Source organism: Eubalaena glacialis, chromosome 5 (genome assembly GCF_028564815.1).
Source record: "Eubalaena glacialis isolate mEubGla1 chromosome 5, mEubGla1.1.hap2.+ XY, whole genome shotgun sequence".
NCBI lineage: Eukaryota > Metazoa > Chordata > Mammalia > Artiodactyla > Balaenidae > Eubalaena > Eubalaena glacialis.
Genome location: NC_083720.1, coordinates 73,348,955 through 73,371,473, shown reverse-complemented (window position 1 = coordinate 73,371,473; position 22,519 = coordinate 73,348,955). Strand labels below are relative to the sequence as shown.

General features: G+C 40.0%; 1 protein-coding gene across 1 annotated transcript; it reads right to left on the bottom strand.

Annotated features, from left to right (window-relative positions):
• Positions 1–1,156: 1,156 nt before the first annotated feature.
• NIPAL1 (NIPA like domain containing 1) lies at positions 1,157–21,669 on the bottom strand. Its single transcript, XM_061191374.1, has 6 exons — positions 21,574–21,669; positions 12,592–12,858; positions 8,044–8,100; positions 4,161–4,251; positions 2,421–2,581; positions 1,157–1,886 (listed from the first exon to the last, which is right to left on the bottom strand). Exons 1-6 carry the CDS (start codon positions 21,617–21,619, stop codon positions 1,267–1,269), a joined length of 1,242 nt encoding a protein of 413 aa, XP_061047357.1. The 5' UTR covers positions 21,620–21,669; the 3' UTR covers positions 1,157–1,266.
• Between the last annotated feature and the right edge of the window lie 850 nt (positions 21,670–22,519).

Here is a 22,519-nt window from a genome sequence, read left to right as displayed (position 1 = left end):
CAATTAAAGGTGAAACAGCAATCAACACAGTAAACATATATTTGACCTGAGGTATCAACCCATGAATCTTCCACGGATTATCAATTTTCAAAAGTTTAGAATGCGCTGAATTGCACTCAACACTAAACTATGCCGAAGAGACTGTGCCAGTACTTTAGGGCTTTGCAATCATCTCAGGTCATCACCGTGAAAATCAATCACAGTTCAACCGAACTGGGGAAATGCTAAAGTCACTTTAATAGAATTCTGAAGAAAAGAATCTACTATTATTACCCAGAATAGACTTGAGGTAGATTACAAACAAACAAACAAAACTAATAACCTTTGACATTAGAAGAGAATAATCCAGTCAACCTGAAGAGTTTTTGTTTGTTTTTAATGTCATAATTTTTTGGTTAGGATTTTTTTGAGAGAAATAAGTCAGTCTAGAAATAAGATAGCTAATTTCCCTCCCACTAAATCAATGAGAAAAGATAAATGGATTAATCTATCCATAAATGGTAGAGACCACCAAAAATGTTACTCCTGCCATGCACTTGGAGTGAGATAGGAAAATTTTATGTAGGCTTTAATATGAAAAGGTATTTTCCTGTAGTATTCCCTGAGTTTTCTAAGAAGTTAACTCGCCTTCCTGTTCTCCTCAAACTCCTCAATAAGTTACAATTTATAAGCCCTTCATGGGCATGTGTGTCTTACACATTCTAGCCCACCAAGCAGCAGATTTCCAGCATGTCTATTTTTTTCTTTAACACTCTACCCTTTAGCTACCTAGTTTAGAAAGAAGGAAGTTGTAGAAGGTGGGAGGCATCAGTGATCTCGCTTCTCAGTTTTAATAATTTGAAACTATGACTCATCAGAGAATGCTGACTGACGTTCTGCTTATCAGCACACTGTTGTGTTTACCTATGAATTACTGAGAGACTAAGAATAGCAGCCAAAGAAATGAAGAGCCACCTGGCAGAGCCAAACATATTGTGACCAGAAGAAAGAGATTATTCTGAGAGTTATCTAACTCTTTGACTTCTTTCATGCTTAGGGAATATTTCAAGTTTGCAGAAATGAAAAACAGCAGAAGCCTTCTGGAGGAGGATCAAAACTTTGATTTTCAAGTTCGATGGCCAAAAATAAAGGCATTTTTATTTGGCATCATGTCTAAATTAATAGTTAGAACTTTAAAAATGCCAGCTTTCCTAATAGTTGTTGTTCCAAGAATCAGGTATTCCTTCTCCTCTCCAAGTGTCTCTTAGCGGTTAAAGTTCAGGGTTTCTAGGGACTTTGATCATCAGTCCTGCTAAACAAGGTAATGTCATCATCAAATCCTGGGGCTGAACATTCTACGTTCTCTAGTAAGACGTATTTGTCTTCATTGCCATTCAGAGAGAGGACTTCTTTCTGAGTAGTGGATGTCAGATCACTCCAGGTAATGTCAGTGTTTTTAAAAGCATGTAGAAGGAAGATGCCATTGATAATGGTGAAGAACCCACTCAAAGTCCCGATGATATCTCCAGCATTCATGCCATACCATTCTTGGAATAAGATGGCAGAGCAAGTTACTACCATGGACGTGAAGAACACATAATAAATGGGAGTCACAAGAGATGTATTAAAGGTGTCCAGTGCCTTGTTGAGATAGTTAATCTGTGTTGTCACTGAAAGCACGAGTACAGCCAGCAAAACAAAGACCAGGGGATGCTTATAAATGGGCTTCCATTCCAGTAGTTCCTTAATGGCAATTCCCAGGCCCTTGACAGAAGAAACTGAAAATGCTCCAATCAATGAACAGATTGAAATGTAGACCAATATATTGGTCTGTCCTTTCTTGGGAGCTACAATCAAAATCAGCACCAAGGAGATCACAGTTATGATCACAGCAAAGGAGATAAATCCTGTTAGGAGGAGAAAAGAATTAGACTTCAGAAAATGCTAATAGGATCAAATCTTTGTGAAAGCTTGTTAGTCATGAGTTTAGGAGCCTAGGTGTTTTAGAAGGAGACGTGAGGTTAAATAAAAAAACAGGAACAACAACAACATTTTACTGCATGGCTCTCAATATTTCACAACGGACTTTCACAGACATATCATTTGAACCTCACAGACAACACTATGAGGTACAGCAGGTATTGTCTGATTGACTTTTTATTTTCAGAGGGAGAAAGATGTGAAAGTTTGGGTTGGAGTATAAGTCTTTTCCCTTTTCTATCCCCATCTCTTCCTTTCATTCTGTGGAGGGGAAGCATGGACACAAAAATAAGTTGTGTCACCTTTTCAGAAGACGTGTATTACTCGGTCAAACCGTACTGTATCTCAACCCACAACTAGGCTTCTAGGAAGCCTATTACCATATTATTACCAATTCATTTGATGAGAAGAGAAAGTGGAGCAGAATTTGAGTAAGTGTTTCTTTTGGTTGAATCACAGACCTGGGTCTCTCAATTTCATTTCCATTTCATGCAGAGAAGCGACTTCCTCTTCTTGTGGGGCATGGATAACCATCACAGTTGACCCCAATATACTTAATATGCAGCCTATTTTCCCATGAATGTTCAAGTGCTCATTTAAAAAATAGGAAGACAACAGTGCACTGTTGGAAGAAGAAAAAAAAAAAATCACTCTTGTTCAGTTACCTTTGGATTCCATAGCAGCTCAGACGTTGCACTGTGGTGCGCACCAGTCTGTATCCCAATCAACTGATTGGAATATGCTATGTGACACTGAAAACCCTGGTTGGCTTCCTTCCTTCCTTCCCTCCCTCCCTCCCTTCCTTCCTTTCTGTGTGTGAAGTTCGTTATATGTTACTAAATTTGTATCTAGAAAAATACAAGTAATTAATCAAGTCTGCTTAATTGCTTTTATAGTTAAAAAGTTATAATAGGCATTCTATACACCTGTAATCTTCCCATGACCTTCTAAGAGGTCCCACTCAATTCATTTTGAATTTCCCCATTTTCTCCTGTAAAGCCAAACAAAATGGAAGAACTTTTACATCTTACTGGCATGACACATTTAGAACATGTGTGCTCATGAAAGCTGCAAAGAAAGATATATACCTGAAGAAGAATTACTCTGCTCAGGGCCAATATTTACCTGGTACACACAAGCACAACCATATGGGTTGTCAAAATATTAAAGTATTTCCTTACCAGCTGCTATTCCTCTGATACTTTCACCTATTCACTGCTCCCACTACCTTGTTGCCATGGCCTCAGGAAGTTCTAGATTGGCACCACCATGGACACAGATTATGCCACCCTGCTGCTCAACCAGTAGGTCCACTGTGGCCCCTTCTCCTGATGCCCTGGCACTCCCACCAGGGCATTATCAGTATCCATTTGCACCCAAGACTATGGTCAATTACCAGGTGCTTTCTGAGAGTCACCCTCATGTGGCCACTGATGAGGACTGCTGCCTCAGCAAAAAATGCTACTACCGGTATCTATCATTCACTAGTAGCCAGTGTTCTAGTGCTTTCTGTATGGACTCACTTACTTCTCACAACAATCCTACAAAGAAGGTGAAAAGAAGTGGGTAGGCTTAGTCAAAAGCTTTCTTCTAGAGGTTGGTAATGAATGGAGATAAAAGGAAAAGAAAAAGACAACAAAACAGTTGCTTAGTTACAAAATAAAAAGAGTTCATGGGCTCATGGAACACATTCATTTGGAATCATAATAAAGACCAACTCAGAGATATTAGATCCACTTTTTATTGACAGGAAAATGATTCCTGTTTCCAGTACTAAAAGAAACTAAGATATCTCCAAACAGAATTATCCAGCAGACAATGCACGAGTTTTAGTGAAAGTTGAAATTTAACCCGAACACCATGCTTTTTAAAGTCCTCTGACAACTACAGTCATTAACCACTATGATAACAGAAAGCATTAAAAGGGCTGTGGCAATTTGTTCAGGTGATAGGGAAATAAAATCTGCTTGGCTCCACTGAATCGTCACAAATAAAACACACAATTACTTTGTGTTTTGCGGGAAGACCATCTATTTCCTATTTCTCCTGCTATTTATTGTATAGTCTTCTCACATTATTTTTGTGATTTTCAAAATTCTGTTTTGAATTACTAAGGTATGCTTAGTAATCTGTTTCTTGTGGGTTAAGTTTATCATGGTATTAAAATCCCTCAGAAGCCAAGTTCTTTATTGCTCACGTACCTTATGAGAACACTCAGAGCGCCCAGTGGGGTGACCAAGGTGGCAGGTGCAAAAGCATAAGCTGCAAAATTCGCAGCCTCGCCTGCTCCCACTGGAAAGCAAGCAGCAGTATTAATATAAAAGATAGGCTTATTTATCCTATGAGAAAAACAACTGACACATGCAAAGCAGTAGTCTTTTATCCCAAAGACACTCATATATCTAGTGAAAAGGAATAATTTAACTTCTTTTAGGGAAGGTTTGGTATTAAAAGGATAAACTGTAATTACCTGGTGATACAAACTCAATTAATGCAAAAAGTGGTGACAGAGGAATATCTATTTTAAATGACCTTCAATAAAGTTTTTAGTTACTTTAGAACCAGAACCATATTTGGTCACTCTGATGAAATCTAGAAGAGGTAGCTTTGGAGTAAGTAAGTAAGAATGACTGTTTGCTCAAAAATACCTACTGCTATGCAAATTAACAATAAAGCAGCTTGTAAAATTAGAATGCTTTCTAGAGATGTACAGTCTAGGCAGGGGATAGGCAGAGATGCCTACCACAGGCCTGTGTAGTCAGGCACCTCTGGATTGCAGATGATCTACAAGTAAGTAACAGTATCTCAGTAGCTCAGGGATATCCAAGGAGCTCTTTGCAAGTCCTAACAATATGCTCCCGGAATCCTTTTCTTATCTGAGGAACTCCAGGCTTCCATAAGATAGTGTGATGCAATTAACTTCTAGAGTGAGGGAAAATCCTTCTAAGAGTTGGGCCCTTGAATTGGGGCCAAATTATTCTCATGGGTCACAACTGAATGCTTGCCTACAGAATGTAGTATTTCATGCTGTAAACTGTGCCAAGCAGACACATTGTAGAGAGAGCTCCTGGAACAGATAAAAGACACCGGCAACCATTTTCTTTTTCTCTCTGGCTGCTATCCACTCCACCCCCCAAGCCCGACCCCAGCCCCAGCCAAATCCACAGGAGTAATCAGCTTTAAAATATCATAAAACAAACAGAAACGTACAGAACGGTAGGAGACTGCTCTCTTAAGAGCAACAGTGGTAGTTTTCTCAGAATAGTAAGTAATGAAATAAAATTCATATTTTATGGCAAGATGAGAAAAATTTAAACATAATTTTTTTGGGGGGGCCCATTTGGGCCTCCTCCCTCCCCTTCAGTGTGCGTTGTGCGTCTGCATTAACCAGACCTCCTTAGGAGATAACCTTCCTTCTTAATCTCATAAGGGCCCACTACTCTCTTTGTAAGTGCAGCTCTGGATTGTGTAAACTGTCCACTAGATGGTATTTAATGCCCCCTGTCTCAAGAACTTATAACTGTGCTTTGATCTCTAACAGGCGGAGCAGTTCTGTTTCTGAGAGGCTGTTCCCGGGTTATAATCCTCAGTTCGGTGCGAATAAGATTTTCCATTTTTTTCTTAGATCGACTGATTAATTTTTTTCGTCGACATGTTTTCTTGAATACTTCATTATTTATATTTTTATCATTATAGACAGCTTTCCAGGAAAATACTGATTTCATAATTAAAGTACTGTATGTTTGTCACTAGATAAAATCTCTGATGTTGAAGACTTGTGCTTTTCACTCTTCAATACTGGCAGAAACTTTGTGCATGGTGAGACTAAAATTACAAACATAGCCATATAATATTCTCCTTCTACTTTCAATCTATTGTGTGGGTAGAGGGTGGAGAGATACGAGAGACAGAGAGAGAGAGAAAAGGAGAAAGAATCATCCAAATATTTATTTGGAATCTTCCCAGCACAGTCCCTGACAACATTTACTCAAATGAAGTAAGAAAATAGATGTGAAAACAACTTAAAAGCTGAAAAAGCTATACAAATTTAAATTATTTTTATTCACCATCCTGTAAGCAGATAGGGTATGGGGTCCCCGGAGGAAAAGAACCAGATACAGCTTTTTGACATAAGAGAAGCCATTTTAGGACTAAGCCTTTTTTTGATCTAAGCCTGGCCACAATGCTTGCCCTCGAACAGGTCTCAGTAATTAATGACCTTAAGGGAACAAAAGAACAAACTGTTATCAGGCAAGAGAAGTAACAGCAAAGATGATAAATCAGTTGTAAAGACTCCCAGTTCTGTTTCAATGGTAAAGATTAGCCTGAAGTACTTCCTTGAGCTATTTTGCAGAATTTAAGTCCCCTCAACCACCAGATCAACTTGAACCCAAGGGACGATGATGTTGACCTTTTCTTTTTCTTTTTTTCTTAATTGAACCATGGTGCTTCCCCAGCATATATAACACTTATTATTTAGAAGTTGTTTTTTTTTTAAGGTATTAAAATTATTATTATTTTAAAATTTTTTAAAATTTATTTTTGGCTGTGTTGGGTCTTCGTTGCCGTGTGCGGGCTTTCTCTAATTGCGGCGAGCGGGTGCTACTCTTCGTTGCAGTGCACGGGCTTCTTGGTGGCTTCTCTTGTTGCGGAGCACGGGCTCTAGGTGCGCAGGCTTCAGCAGTTGCAGCACGTGGGCTCAGTAGTTGTGGCACGCGGGCCCTAGAGCACACGGGCTTCAGTAGATGCAGCGTGTGGGCTCAGTAGTTGTGGTGTGTGGGCTCTAGGGCACGTGGGCTTCAGTAGTTGTGGCTTGCAGGCTCTAGAGTGCAGGTTCAGTAGTTGTGGCGCACGAGCTTAGTTGCTCCGCGGCATGTGGGATCTTCCTGGACCAGGGCTCGAACCCATGTCCCCTGCATTGGCCAGCGGATTCTTAACTACTGCGCCACCAGGGAAGTCCCAATGTTGACCTTTTCTGACCCTTGTGACTTCCATCAATTAATGCTTGGATTTTGTCAACCTCTGCCCCAATTTTATGCTGAATTCTCCTCTGCTCAAGCTCCTTCATGAATATGCATGTACTTTTAGCTTAAAACTTTCCTAATTTTGCTGTTTGGGAAGACACTGCTTTGGGAAAGATCCCCAGTGTTCCCCTTACTTGCTGCAAGTAATAAATCCTTCCTTCTCCCAGTCTCTGACTTGGTTGTGTCTTTTGACACCCATCAAGAGATGAACCCAGTTTTCAGGTAACAAGCCTTTTAGATACCACCATTTATTAGAGAAAAGTTATCCAATTCTTTCTTGTAACAGGATCTCAAAAATACTGAAATGTCTTACTTAGTACAGGAAAATCAATGGAAGTTTTAAGGCTTTTTGGCTGCAGAGATGGCTGGAAGTAGTGTGAAACTACAGTTTATGAGGTCCTTTCCCTGGAAGTTTTAGGCTTGGGATTTGAGAAAGTTCAGAGGAGTTAGGAGGGAGATATAAATCTGCAAAAGTGCCTGAGGGCGATACACTGCCTTCTTACTGGACATCACATTAGCGTTTAGAAAGTGCTTTCACCTCATACAGAGTCTCATTTAATCCTCAGGGCAAGTCTAGGAGGAAGGAGAGTGCTGGCAACCTTCATCTTCTCTCCATTTGTTCAGAGCTAAGCAGTTCAAGGGGACTTTCATTTATCCATATTTTGGTCCTGGCCAGGAAAGTGTACCTACTCTATGCAGCGAGAACAGTCACATATTGAATTAGGAGCTGGGAAAATGTGGGAGGGAAGCATTTTCCTCAATTGTTATGGGGAATAAAATACAAGAGAAGGAAAAGTTTGTGATAAAATATACGATTTCAGACAATAACTTTTTTACTTGCATTCCAAAACAGTATTGAGAATGTGGAGGTGGGGGGAAGAAAGAGTAAAAATTAATTCTAAATACATGTGATTTATTTTATATGTAAGACATTATGCCCACACAAAAATTTCTAGACTTAAATGCCATCCTTACCACTTAGATAAATTAATCAATTTGAACAACTGCATGTACTTTATCATTTTACAAGCAAACACTATTCTCGGCATTAAGGACTTACTTGTGAGTAATCCTGCCCACCAGAGCCATTCCTTGAGGTAAGAATATCCACCTTGTCCTAGGGAAATGATACAAATAGAAATTAAGTTCTAAAGTGGAGGAAGAAGGTTTGAGGAATTAACTTCTACAAAAGGTACCGGAGTATGGTTGGAAAACACAAGGCTTAAGGCTTAGTCAGTATATCTCATCTTTAGCTTATTTACTTGGTCATTTCCAGTAAATCTTCCATTTAGAAATCTTCTAAAGCTTTCTTTATATTGCCTTTGACTTCTACACAAAGTCAGTTTTTTCATTTGCAGGAAAATTTTATTTAGTCATCAGGTTTACTACTGTCTACTGAAATGCACAACCTGAAAGTCGAGAATTATGCTTTATTCGGTGGGCTTGCTGAGGACTTAAGCCCAGGAGGCAGCCTCTCAGACAGCTCTGAGCTGACTGCCCTGAATAAGTAAGGAAGGAGCCAGGATATATAGGGGTTTTTGCAAAAAACAACAAACAAACAAACAAAACAGGTAGTTGGAACATCAAAAGATTACCATTAATTAAAGAAAATGAATTTAGCACTTCTCTATGTATGGGAAGACGCAAGAGTCTGGGCTCATTGAAATCATTCCTTTGATATGCATCTTAACTCTCTAGGGCCAGTATCCTGTTTTCTCCATCCTGAACGCCCTCAGGGTGCACTGTCTGCTGGTGGCTGATGGCTTGATGTTGGCAACACCCTTTGTTTACTGATATGGCAGGTTATATTCTTTGTCCACACTATATTTATGCCATTCAGGCGTGGACATAGAGAATTATAAGCCCTAAATACTTTGTTTCAGCCACAGTTAAAAAATTAAAGACAGAAAACCATAAATCATAAATTAGGTTGGTACCTAAGGAGGACCTTAAAGGGATGAAGATGGTTGACATAAGAGCTGTTGAGATTTTGGATAGTCAATGAGAGAATAGCCAGCATTAGCCAGCTGGATTCTACTTATTCTCTACCTTGGCACCATGAAATTGAATTTGTCTAGTCTACTGAAAGGAAAAAAACCTTTCCTAAGATATTCAGAGAGTTATCTTCCCACTCTGTAATTTGTGAGCTTACGTCATTGTTATGATTGTTTTAGAAATTGCAATTTTCTCACCAATTTTAATATACTTAACGCTGTGAACTTGACCTATCTGATTTTGTTACAGTTAAACTAAAAAGGATATATTAGCTGTGAGGATTATGTTGCAAAGCAGTTAACCATGTTTATTTATGATTTTCTCCTTACAAAATTTGCAAATAACCAAATTGGAAAATTAAAATATGATTTCATATGCTGTTTTTAAAAAACTTAATATCACAAATACTTTTTCAGCCCTTAATTAATGATTGAATAGTCTAAAATCTGGTATATTTTATATTATTATTATTAATTTAACCTGTATGAGACCATATATATATATGTATGTATATATATATGTGTTTGTTTTCTGTGTCTGTGAGTCCGTTTCTCTTTTGTATATATATTCATTTGTATTATTTTGTAGATTCCACATCTAAGTGATTTCATATATTTGTCTTTGTCTGACTTACTTCACTTAGTATAATATTCTCTAGGTCCATCCATATTGCTGTAAATGTCAAGATTTCATTTATTTTTATGGCTGAGTAATATTCCATTGTATTTATATACCCCATCTTTTTAAGCCAATCATCTGTTGATGGGCACTTGGGTTGTTTCTATGTCTTGGCTATTGTAAATAGCACTGCTTTGAACATTGGGGTGCATGTATCTTTTCAAATTAGAGTTTTCGTCTTTTTTGAAAATATGCCCAAGAGTGGGATTGCTGGATCATATAGTAGCTCTATTTTTATTTAAGGAAACTCCATACTGTTTTCCACAGTGGCTGTACCAATTTACATTCCCACCAGCAGTGGAAGAGGGTTCCCTTTTCTCCACACCCTCTCCAGCATTTATTATTTGTAGACTTTTTTGATGATAGCCATTCTGACCAGTGTGAGATGATACCTCATTGTAGTTTTGCTTTGCATTTCTCTAATAATTAGCAATGATGAGCATCTTTTCATGTGCCTGTTGGCCATCTGTGTGTCTTCTTTTAAGAAATGTCTATTTAGATCTTCTGTCCATTTTTTGATTGGGTTGTTTGTTTTTTTGATATAGAGTTGTACTAGCTATTTGTATATTTTGGATATTAACCCCTCATTGGTTACATCGTTTGCAAATATTTTCTCCCATTACATAGGTTGTCTTTTTAGTTTTTTGGTGGTTTCCTTTGCTGTGCAAAAGCTTTCAGTTTGATTAGGTCCTGTTTGTTTATTTTTGCTTTTATTTCTTTTGCCTTGGGAGACTGATCTAAAAATATTGCTACGATTTATGTCCAAGCATGTTTTGCCTATGTTCTCTTCTAGGAGTTTTATGGTGTCACATCTTATATTTAGATCTTTCAACCATTTTGAGTTTATTTTTGTATTTGGTGTGAGGAAATATTCTAATTTCATTGATTTACGTGTAGCTGTCCAGCTTTTCCAACACCACTTGTTGAAGAAACTGTCTTTTCTCCATTGTATATTCTTGCTTCCTCTGTTGTAGATTAATTGACTGTAGGTGTGTGGGTTTACTTCTGGACTCTCTATTCTGTTCCATTGATCTATATGTCTGTTTTTGTGCCAATACAACACTGTTTTGATTATAGTACTGTAGCTTTGTTCACTTCTTAAGATAAATTCCTAGAGGTAGAATTATTAGATTTTAAGATATTAACATTTTTAAGCTTTCCCAAATTGCTCTCAGGAAAGTTTGTACCCATTTATATTGCTTCCACCAATGTTTGAGGGGGCTATTTATTTCCCAAATTTCCTTACCAACATAGGGCATTATTTTTTAAAGAAAAACCAAATATTGTTAAAATAGTAGGTAAAACCCAGGAATTCAATGTTATATAGTTGGTATATCTTTGGGTACTAGTGAAGTAACATTTACTTAGGTATGTTTATGTTTATTCTTAACTACAATTCTTATTCTGTGAGTTCCTTGTTTATGTGTTTTGCCTTTTTTCTGTTAGGTACCTATCTTTTTCTTATTGACTATAGTCACTCTTTGTATATTGTGACTTAACTACCCTTTGCGATATAGTTTGAAAATTTTCCCCACATGTCATTTCCTTTTTAGTTTCAGTTAAAGGTGTTTTCATGTAGGATTTTTTTTTTGGGGGGGGTCAATCCAGATAATCTCTTCCTTTATATAGAATTGCTTCTTCCTTTATCTTTATGCTTAGGAAGACTTTCTTTTAGGTTTTTTAAAAAAAATTATCTCATTTTAAATTTAACTCTAAACTATGAGGAATCTATTTTACCAAATGGTATAAAGTAAAGCTCTCACATTTTTCTCCTTTAGTTTTTGCCAGTTGTCTCAGTACTTTTAATTGAATAATTAATCCTTTCTCCAGTGGATTGAAATGCCACTTTTAAAAATTGTATATTAAATTGCTGTATGTACTTATATAAGTTTTCAATTATCTTTTATTATTTTGTCTATCTTTGTTAATGCCAAACTGTTTTATCAATGTCCCCTCAATAGTACTCTTTTATAAACTTGTTTGCACAGTTCATAGCCGTTTATTTTCCCCTATGAACCTTAGATATTTAGCTCTTTTATGACATTATTCTTGATAAGAATGAATAGAAAATTCATGGTTAATGAAGGATAGCCAAGCAGAGCTACACAGCTTCTGAAATGTCACTACAAATAGTAACCTAACTCTACCGTAATCCGTTTACTGATTTGACAATACTTATACCCCTATGCTAGGGTACGTTCCTGCTCTGTGAATCTACTATCAATAAACAAGTAAGCCTGTTGACAACAAGTAAATAAACAATTAATGTACAATGACAAATTATTCCAAGTACAATGAAGGAAACCCTTAGTGCAGTGATAGAGAATAGCAGGGGTAGAGGTGAGTGAAACCTCCCCAGAGAGGATGGTCGAGGAAGGCCTTTCTGCAGGGGTGATAGTTTAGCTGAAGTCTGAAGGATGAGTCAGCCAAATGACAGTCAGGCAGAAGAGAGCTGCAGACGAAGGAAAAGACCTCGAGGTGGGAGAGAACTCGGTACATTCCAGGAGCCAGAGAAAAGCACACAATAGTGAAGGAGGCTGAAGATGAAGCTGGAGAGGTAGCACAGGCCATTTTAGGCAGCAGGTGAGGTCAGAGACTGTGCGAGGATGTTTGTTTGGATTTTACTCTGAGTGCAAAGAAAAGCCACTGATGTGTTTTAATCAGGGGAGTCGCCTGATCTGACTAAATCCTGGAATCTCAGACTAAGGCTACGAAAGAAGAGCTCATCCCACACTCCAAACCTCTTGCGTTTTAGTCTCACCCTAAAGGAGACACGACTGGCTCAATCCTGGAAACTGCTGAGAACAGTTGCTAAGAACAGGGATAGGGGCCAAGACAGAGACAGTGAAATGTTATTCCTGTAGCACCGTGGTCTTACAGTAGGATGATTTCTGCAGTTAGAAACTTGAATTCGTTAGTTGCATCCATTTCTTACCAGCTCTAGTAACGCCCTTGTTGGCCAGTTGTAAGAGGCCCTTTTTTTTCAAGATGAAACTGGAGCCAATAAAAATACTGGAACTTATTGCCAGTACCAGGCCTACATAAAGACTGTATTTGTTCTCTGCATTTGCAGAAATGCTCCAGTTGGTTATGCTGGAATTCAGGTCCCTGTAGAGGACAGGAGAAGCCAGCAGCTGTGACACACGTATGATCTCACACCAAGCCTGGGAGGCATTCGGACAGATCAGAGACAGCACGTAGCCTGGAAAAGGGAAAGAGGGAAATGTCAACCGACGAAAGGGAGACACACTAATCTTTACTTTCTTTCTCCAAGAAAGAGAAACTTGAGTGGGCGGTACTGACACACTGTTTTTTTACTGCCCGATGGGCGGTCTCCAGCACGTGGTCCACGGGCTCGCAGACAGGTTCAGCTGGGCTCACACAGGTTCTTCAAAATGTTTGCAAAGTTGTTGAGTTGTTATCACGCAAACATGCGAGACTTCACATGAAAGTCTGGATTCCTCTCAGAAAATGGAAGATCTAGCCAGCAGCAGCCTGCTGGAGCAGCATGGAGCTGTTCAGACCCGGCTTGGGCTCAGCGGTTCATCATAGCCCTACAACGTCCACTTCTCTCCTTCACGCCATCAGTGTGTCTCCGGGAAAGCAGCAGCATATGTGGCGACTGAAGGTGGGAAAGGGCAGAGCAACCCTGTGGGTCTAGAAATCACCATGTTACAGGAAACTGAGCTATCCCACTTGGTGGGGTACGAATTGTGCATTTCAGAAAACATGTTTAAAAGCGGGTTTAGTTTTCTGGACCACTTTCCTAAAAAGAATAATTTTGCAGGTCTACTAACTCACTTCCTCCTTAAAAACAATAGAATCTAATAGACAAATGAATTAAATATCAGGAGTTTTTTTTTTTTTTTCCTGAATAGGATTCAAATAAGCATGTAAATCCACTGAACCAGACCCATTATTATAAGTGCCTTTCTTTTTTTTTTTTTGAGGCTAAATACTAAAACACAGAATGAAAACATTTTACACTGTCTATGAAACTTTTTATAATCTATTCTCCACTCAAAAAGCTGCAAACAAGGTGACACCGTGACTAGGTTTTCTGACCATCTTCTCAACTTTTTTTTTTCCATTTAAAAGGCATATTTCCCTAGCATGACTTACCTTAAACAAAAATGGGCAAAGAAAAATTAATCAACTACAATTTTAGAATTAAGTGAAAAAAGAAAGTCAGTTTTACATCTCAAAAATCTTAAGAGGACACATAAACAACTAAATGATGTCTTAGAAACAAAACTTTAAAAACAGGATCTATGCCTCCTGGGCAAAGCATTATGAAGTTATGTGAATTTTACCACATACACAGTTGAGAAACAACTGTAAAGTTCAGGTCTAGCAAAAGGTAAAATAATTGAATTCAATCTTTTCGTGATTATTATTTCATTTATCTCTAATTTGAAAATGAACCAACTTTGATCCTGTGATACAGGATAAATTCTGGGACAAAACTTCTAAATATTCCGAAGAGAATTATATTACTTCAGGGATATTCTATGACAACTGAGGAATTGTTCAGTCTGGTTCTTTTAGTAAGAATTGCTGCAAATTTTCACATAAGCTAGCCTCTAGCAATCTGTCCCAGGCACTGTTCATCTCATCCAACCCCTAAGAGTGCAAAGTAATTTTTGGTAGTAAGAATTTCGATTACATGAATTCTTGGGAAAACATCTGACTTGACTGTCCAGTAAATTCCACGGCTGCATTAATGTCACTTACTATGTAGTTAACATAACCATTCCAAAACTTTATCTCTGGAGACAGTGTGGGTGGACCTCATTCTAGTCAAACAATATTCTTTCTGAGCTGTTGACACAGCAAAATGTTTCCAACATTTTAGGGGGTGTGGAGGCAGAAGGTGATAAGGGAGTGCAAATAATTTTTGTTGCCTTTTGTAAGTTCTCATTGTAAGCGGGCATTAGTGTTGCAAGGTTTTTTTTTAACTTTTAAAAAGTTTAAAAATTTTTAAAACTTAAAAAAAAATTTTTTAAACTTTAAAATTTTTTTAATTATTTTTTTTTGGCTGCGTTGGGTCTTTGTTGCTGCGCACAGGCTTTCTCTAGTTGCGGCGAGCGGGGGCTACTCTTAATTGCGGTGCATGGGCTTCTCACTGCGGTGGCTTCTCTTGTTGTGGAGCACGGGCTCTAGGTGCACGGACTTCAGTAGTTGTGGTGCTCAGCCTCAGTAGTTGTGGCTCGCGGGCTCTAGAGCTCAGGCTCAGTAGCTGTGGTGCACGGGCTTAGTTGCTCCGCGGCATGTGGTATCTTCCTGGACCAGGGATCGAACCTGTGTCCCCTGCATTGGCAGGCGGATTCTTAACCACTGCACCACCAGGGAAGTCCCAATGCTGCAAGTTTTATGGCAGGAAAAAATAATAAAAATCTTTTCTAGTTACTGACCTTAGAACTTAAATTGTTTTTTGTTTGGGGAGCATATTAAGGAGGGAGCCCACAGCAGGTATGACTGAAAGAGGGAGTGACTGGCGGGTTGGTGGGGGTGGAGTGGTGCTGGGCAGGAGGGGAGAGCTGGGTGAAGCAGAATGTGTGGGCAGGGACTTTGGAAGGTTTCAGAGGAATTAGAGATATCTCAAAATCAGAGGTGGCTTCTTACGATTCTAGTAAGCAAAGTAATTCTCCAGAGTTTAATCCAAACCTTATTCAACACAGAAAATTTGTTACATTACTCATTTTTCATTTTATTTTATTTTATTATTATTATTATTTTTGGCCGCATTGCCCGGGCTTGTGGGATCTTAGTTCCCCGACCAGGGATTGAACCCGAGCCCTCGTCACTGAAAGCTCGGAGTCCTAACCACTAGACCACCAGGGAATTCCCCTTTATTTTTCATTTTAATAGACACTGTCAGTAGCCCTCTCAAGTGTCTGTACCAATTTACACTCCTGTCAGCAAACAGCATGATGTTGTAACTTCTTTGATGTTATTATATATTGTTCTAAATATTGAATAATTAAGATTTAGGAAATATATGCCAGTTATAAAGAAAAAAATAATTCAATACACACCAATGTATCAACCACCCAATTTAAGAAATAACAACTTGGGAATTCCCTTGCGGTCCAGTGGTTAGGGCTCAGCGCTTTCACTGACGGTGGAACTAAGATTCCGCAAGCCGTGTGGTTTCAACTATCCTGATTTTCTGTCTAATATTCCTTTTCTTTAAAAAAATGATTTCCCCTATAAAATTATATCTTTAAATAATAAAGTGTTTCGTTTGCCTCTTTTTGCACCTTCTAAAAATGTAATCATATAGTATGTATTCTTTGGTGACTTGCTTGTTTTTGAGATTTATCAATCTTGATGTTCTGGCTGTAAGGTTTGGTTTTTTCCCCACAGTTCTATAGAATTCCGCTGTATGACTATCTCACCATTAATTTTTCTATTTTATAGTTGGTGGACATTGGATGATTTACAGTGTTTTTGCTTTTACAAACAGTGCTGCTAATGTTCTCAATTATGTTAAACCAAATGAAATTGATGATATTTGACAATTTTTGACCCTACATAAATAGCAGTTTCATATGATTCAACTTAATATGTATCGTCTATGTACAGGTGTGAATGTTTCCTTACAGACACACACAACTTAAAAATTTTAAAACAAAGTTAAATTTTCTATAGGATTATATGCCTTTTCCCACCTTTCGCTCCATTACAAATTATCTATAATCTTGGGCAAGCTGAGTCATCACTCTTGGTTTCAGTTTCTTCATCTCTAAAATGAAGGAGTTTGACTTGATGATTCTAAAGACCCCTTCCTTAATTTTGTGGTTTGATCATAAGCTATCTTGGTTCCCAGAGTAATTTACTTATAATCCTGGTGGCTCATAAATATTGCTGATGGACCAGCTCTAAATTCATAGGCACTTGTAGCTGGAAGACATTTTAAAGAAACTGATGCCAAGATATTAAGTGACTTGCCAAAGTCATGTAACTGCCCAAACAGGGCCAGGTAATGCAATTCCCAGGCTACTATTCTTTCTATTTCAGAAAAGTAAAAACATAAAGTACAAATAAAGTCAGTTAAAGTTTATTATTGTTTATATAAAGATGAAATGCTTTAATTTTTTCAAGTCCTATTTGTCTGTAGAGAATAATAATATATATTGTCCAATTATTACATGGAATAGGGTATCTTGGTTTCTGAGAAATCAGTGACTGCATAAAACTACATTTTTAATCACTGCAAGATATTTCCAATTTGAGAAAATCATTGTCTCACCATCCATTCTACTGGGTTAGTTTGGATTATTATTCAGCAATTAGTCACTTCCTTACCTCTCCCGAGGAGGGCAGAGTATTCTTCCCTTGATGTCAGCTGGGAGTGAATTGGTGGCCAATGGGACATCAGCAGAGGTGATATAAGGAGAGGGTTCAAATGTACTTATGTGGTTGGGTCTACCACCTTGTATTATGGTTGGCTTTACTCTCTTGCACCTCTGTACTTTTCAGGAATAGAGCTTCCCTGAGCAGCTGCTGCCCCTTCAGCTTGATCCCAGAATGAAAACATATGGAGCAGACCTAAGCTCATCCCACATTAAGGAGCCAAACCCAGGTGGGTATGTAGCCTGATGCAGAGACACCCAGGTGTACCCAGTCTAGATTAGTCAACCATCAGCTGGCCTACAGACACATAAGCAAGAATATATGATTGTTGCTTTCAGCCTTTGGGTTTTGGGTTGTGTGTTATACAGCAATAGGTGACTGATACACCTGCCTATTTATATTAGCAAAGGAAAGAGTGAATGAAATGTCTCATGTCTCCTACAATTTGTTCTCCAAATATCAGCCAGTGTGAATCAGATTACATCACTCCCCTGCTTAATTCCCCATGATTTTTCATGGCAGTTATAACAAAGTCTAAATTCCTAATCCTGGACTTTAAAAAAGCTTTACATGCTCTAAAGCTTGCTCACCTCTGACATTACATTGCATTACTCTTTCTCTCTCTCTCATTCTCTGAAAAAACACTGGTCGTCTTTTCATTCTTTGATTCAATATATATTTATTGAGTATCTATTATCTGTCAGGCATTTTCTAGAAGCTGGGGTTACAACAGTGAGTAAAATAAAATTCCTGCTCTATTACATTCATTCTAATGGGGGGAAATAAACAAGTGAACTAATAACTACAGAATATGTTGAGTGCCATGGAAAGCAGTAAAAGCAGCATAAAGGAGTATTTTTTTTTTTTAAACAGCATTGAATGGAAAAACCTCTCTGCTAAGGGTAAATGCAAACACCCAGACTTGGGAATTTGCTTGAGGGGGTGGGAGGAACTGCACCAGCCAGGCTGGCTGGTGAGAGAAGGGAGATGGTATGAAATGAGGTCAAAGAGTAGCAGGGGACAAGCTCAGGTGAAATGAGCTTTTAGATAAAGCTTGTCATTTCTCCTGTAATGGCTTCCCTTTTCATTCAGAAAAAATCCAAAATCCCCACCACAGTCTACAAGGGCCTACAGAATCCTGGCCTCCAGCGTTCTCTGTAACCTCATTCCCTAATTTTTTCCCCTCTTCCTTTCACAGGCTAAATTCCTTCTCACCTTAAAGCTTTTTTTTTTTTTTAATTGTTTTTTGTGGGTTTTTTTTTTTTTTTCCTTAAATTTATTTATTTATTTATTTATTTTTGGCTGTGTTGGGTCTTTGTTTCTGTGCGAGGGCTTTCTCCAGTTCCGGCAAGCGGGGGCCGCTCTTCATCGCGGTGCGCGGGCCCCCCACCGTCGCGGCCTCTCCTATCGCGGGGCACGGGCTCCAGACGACGCGCAGGCCCAGCAGCTGTGGCCAACGGGCCCAGTCGCTCCGCGGCATGCGGGATCCTCCCAGACCAGGGCCCGAACCCGCGTCCCCTGCATTGGCAGGCAGACTCCCAACCACTGCGCCACCAGGGAAGCCCCACCTTAAAGCTTTAAGTAGCCTTTACTTGTTACTTAGTGCTAGTAGTGGCTGGCATGGCTAACTCCTTCTCTTCACTGAGCTCTCACTTCCTTAGAAAGGCCTTCTCTGCCTTTCCAATCTAAAGGAATTTCTCACTTTCCATCGTACAATTTAATACTGCCAACCAAACAGACTTCCTCTTACAGCTTAATTATGGCTTTGTAACAACATCGTATATCCATATATCAATTTTATTTATTCACCCAACAAATTAGTTGTTGAACACCTAGCATGCAAGGCACCATGTTAGGTATATATTCATGCAACACTTAAATTCTTATTGAGCACTTCCTGTGTGCCAGGGTCTTGTTCTAAGAACTGGTGAGACAGTGATCAACAAGACAGGTAAACAGGTCTCTGTTCTCATGGAAACTGACAATTTTAGTGAGAAAACGAACAGAAAAACAGGAATAAAGGGAGTAGAATAGGAATGAGAAATAATTTAGAGCAAATTTGGAGCAGATAAGAATGAGAAGTAAGTTTGAGTAAATTTGGAAATCAAGCAGATAGATCTAGCAGATATATCTACATATGAACTCTGATAGGGCTGGGCAAGAAGCACATTATTTCAAGTAACCCAAATAAATTTGAGCAGATACTGTTGATTTTTTAAAAAGTTAAAAATTTGTATCTCTAAACGAGGTTGTCCCACTATCAGTGTGTTTGGAGGTCAAATACTCTATGAGGACTGTTGACCATCAGATTTCCTACGTAAACTGCTGCAAGTAATAACATATTGCTTTCTGAACAACCTTTAGTTAAGAATTTTTAATACCTTAAAGCACTTGAATTTCAGCACTTAGGAAATCTACAGAAGGCTGAAAAAACAACTTCTGCTTTTAATCTTCTTGTAAAAATCTGGAGAAAATCTTTTTTAGTGTAACATAAAAGAAGCTATATTTTACATAGAAAATGCAGCTTGTCCTGCTGATAAAAGTTACATTCATTTGGTGGAATTTTGAGAAATGTTTATGATATGGATTTTTTTTTTAAAGAGTAAAATCTCAGAATCATTCATGTATACCACTGCATCCAAGAGGCCAGAGAATGGGGATGGACACCTACAGAAAAAAACAAAGGCTCAAATAATTTTGTGCTTGGTTGGATTGCTAATTATGAAAACCAATTATCTGGGCCTCTAGACCCAGACTGTCTAGGACCAGATTGTCTTGCAAATCCCTCTATTCTAGAACTTAGGCCAATGTCTGGCACATGGGACTCTTGTCATTTGAATAAATGAACAAATGAAAAATGGAGGCTTTACTCCATGTCGGGCTCTGAAGTGTGTGCTTCATGTGTAATCCCATCTGCATCTATTCCTCAAACTCTAAACTGTAGGAATTATTCCCAGTTTACAGATGAAGAAAGACTTAAGGAGGCCGTCATAGCTGAGAAGACTGTCTGGTGCCAAAGCCTAATCTCTTCCCACTACTGATAAGAAGGATTCTGATTTCTCTCAAGTCTTTCCCACTAGCATCCCACCTAATTAATTACCACAGTTAATTAACCCCAGGTATTAAGCATGGAGCTTGAATATTTCTTGTTGGAACTAAATGCATGAGCAAAGCAGGAAAATCATCCCTAAATTCAAACAAGCGGATGTAATTCACACATCCTCCTTACTTACAGATCCTTGGGTAAACAAGGGTGGACGTGTTAGTAACAGTCTGACTTACTGGTTTAGGAATTCTTTAGACAAAGAATGACTGACTATCTAGGAAATAATTCTAGATACAGCTGCCTTAGTAACCACTTCCAAAACCTCAACTTCTGAATAGTTTGTGAATTGTTCAGGCATTTTTCTCTTTCTTTGTGTCCCTTCTTTCTCTTGGTGGCACAGTTTTGACTGGTTCACTGCCTTTTCCCCCCTTAAAACAACAACAACTCTCCGCATCAAGGAATAAGCTGGGAGAGCCAAGAGAAGAGAAAACCCGGGGAAGTTGCCAGCAATTTTGCAAAGATAGAGTTCTTGCCACGCCTCTCACTGCCCCCTCCCTCTTTACATCCTTACCGGGTAAAATAGAAATCTGCTTTTCTCTGGACTCTGTAAAAATTGAAAACTGTCATTTCAGATGATACACACTGTCCGCCTGCGCCCACTCCCCGCCGCCGCAGCAGTGCCCCTACTTTTATCCGGACTCACGCGCGCCTTTGGTATCGAGACTGTAGAAAGCCTGCGAGTGTTGTAAACACCTGGCACAGGGCAAGGGGCGGCGCCCTAAGATTTTACAGGACGCAGGTGGCGGCTGAAACCCCAGACTAGAAAGCAGTGAGAGACCTACAAACGAGTGCGCCCAGTTCCCGGTCTCTTCCTCCGTCCTGCTCTCGCCTTAAGCAGCCAAGAAGTGACTTCACAGCGAGTCAGACGCGAGGCTACTGGGGTTGGAGGCGTTTTCATCACAAAGGAAGAGGAGAGAGGTGGGCAGCCCAGGTTTGTCCAGAGCCCTCCCCCGGGGTGGGGGGCGGGGGGTGGTCCAGGGCGCCTGACCCCGCACCGTGTTTGACCCTTGCCAAGCCAGCGCTGGACGCAAGACTGGACTCCTGTCCGGTCCGCGGGCACGCCCTCTGCCCACTGGGTGACGTCGACCACGGACTCTGGAAGTGAGTCCGAGTCAGTGGAAGCGTCTTTTTCAGATGAGACTTGAGAGTCTTCCTACAGCACCCTGATTACCCAGTCATGACACTCAGCTCTCCGTAATTTACATGGATCTGTCTTCCGGACCAGGGTGGGAGCCACGTATGTCTTGTTCGACTCAGGCATCCCCACAGAGTCTGGCATATTGTAGGCACCGATAAATACTTGTTGACCGGCTGACTGGCGGAAAGACTGAATGAATAAATGCATGAATGAACGCGTGAAGAGTCGGCGTATCCCTTTCTAGTCTCCACAAGTACCCGGGACCGCCCGCCCGTTCTCATCGCCAGATCCTCCGGCTCTGGGCAGACACTCACCTTCTCGGCAGGGCTCTCCGGGCGGCAGCCTCACCTGTCCCCCCATGGCCCCCGACGAGGCTTCCCGGGCACAGAAGCTCGCTCCTCACTCACCTGTGCTTCTCCTCCGCATGGATCAGTGTTGGGGCGGAGCTGCGGGGTCTCGGACTGGTGCGCGCTGACCTCGGCCCCGGGCAGCCTCAGCCAATGGGGACGGCGGGGTGGGGCCTCCGCGCAAGCCCCGCCCCCGAGGTCCGAGGCTTGGGTGCTCATTCTCGCCGCGCTGGCTGCAGCTGCGGTCCAGGGGCAGTGGTGGGATCGCCGACCGCCACGCGGGACCACTGCGGGAGCCAAGCAGTACAGAAGCACAGACACACTTTACAGGATAAAGGCGTCTCTCGGAGCGTGGAGGCCACCGAGCCAAGTCCCTGGGAATTTAGCGGCGTAAAAGCCTGTGCTGAGGCCCCTTTATGGCTTCTCCGGGTCGGGATGTCTCCTGCCTTTGGATTCTGAGGGCCCTGCTTTGTGTGTTTGCGGCTTTGTAGGGAAGTTGTGGCCACTGGGATTCTGTTCTGATTACCATGCTAAAGTTTATTCTCAGGGCTTGACAATAGACTTTGCCGTTTTGTGCTTGTATCAGCTCCTGCGGTCCCTCGGCTTCAAACTCCCGCCTTCCATACGCCCCTTTCCTAAGTCATATAGTTATTGCAATAAACCCTAAAGGAAAGGCAATGCTGAAACTGAAACGACTAATTCCTACCAAATAATAGCTAATGTTTATGATATTCTTGCTTTACTGTGCATATGTAGGCACTTTATATGTATTAACTCATTATATCTCACAACATAGTCTATTAACCCCTAGTTTACAGGTGAAAGATCAGAGGAAAAGAGTGAGATTAAATAATTTAACCAACTATTCAGTGGAAGACTTGGTAGCCGGTTATTATGCAACACGGTATAATTC

Bases quoted from the DNA above. Each gene is read 5' to 3' on its own strand.
- NIPAL1 (XM_061191374.1), bottom strand. From the start codon at position 21,619: ATGGGGGGACAGGTGAGGCTGCCGCCCGGAGAGCCCTGCCGAGAAG. The intron at 4,252-8,043 runs GTAAGTCCTTAA...CTTGCTTTCCAG, and splicing joins GTGGGCAGGATTACTCACAA to TGGGAGCAGGCGAGGCTGCG. The intron at 1,887-2,420 runs GTCTGTGATTCA...TCCTCCTAACAG, and splicing joins AATGAAATTGAGAGACCCAG to GATTTATCTCCTTTGCTGTG.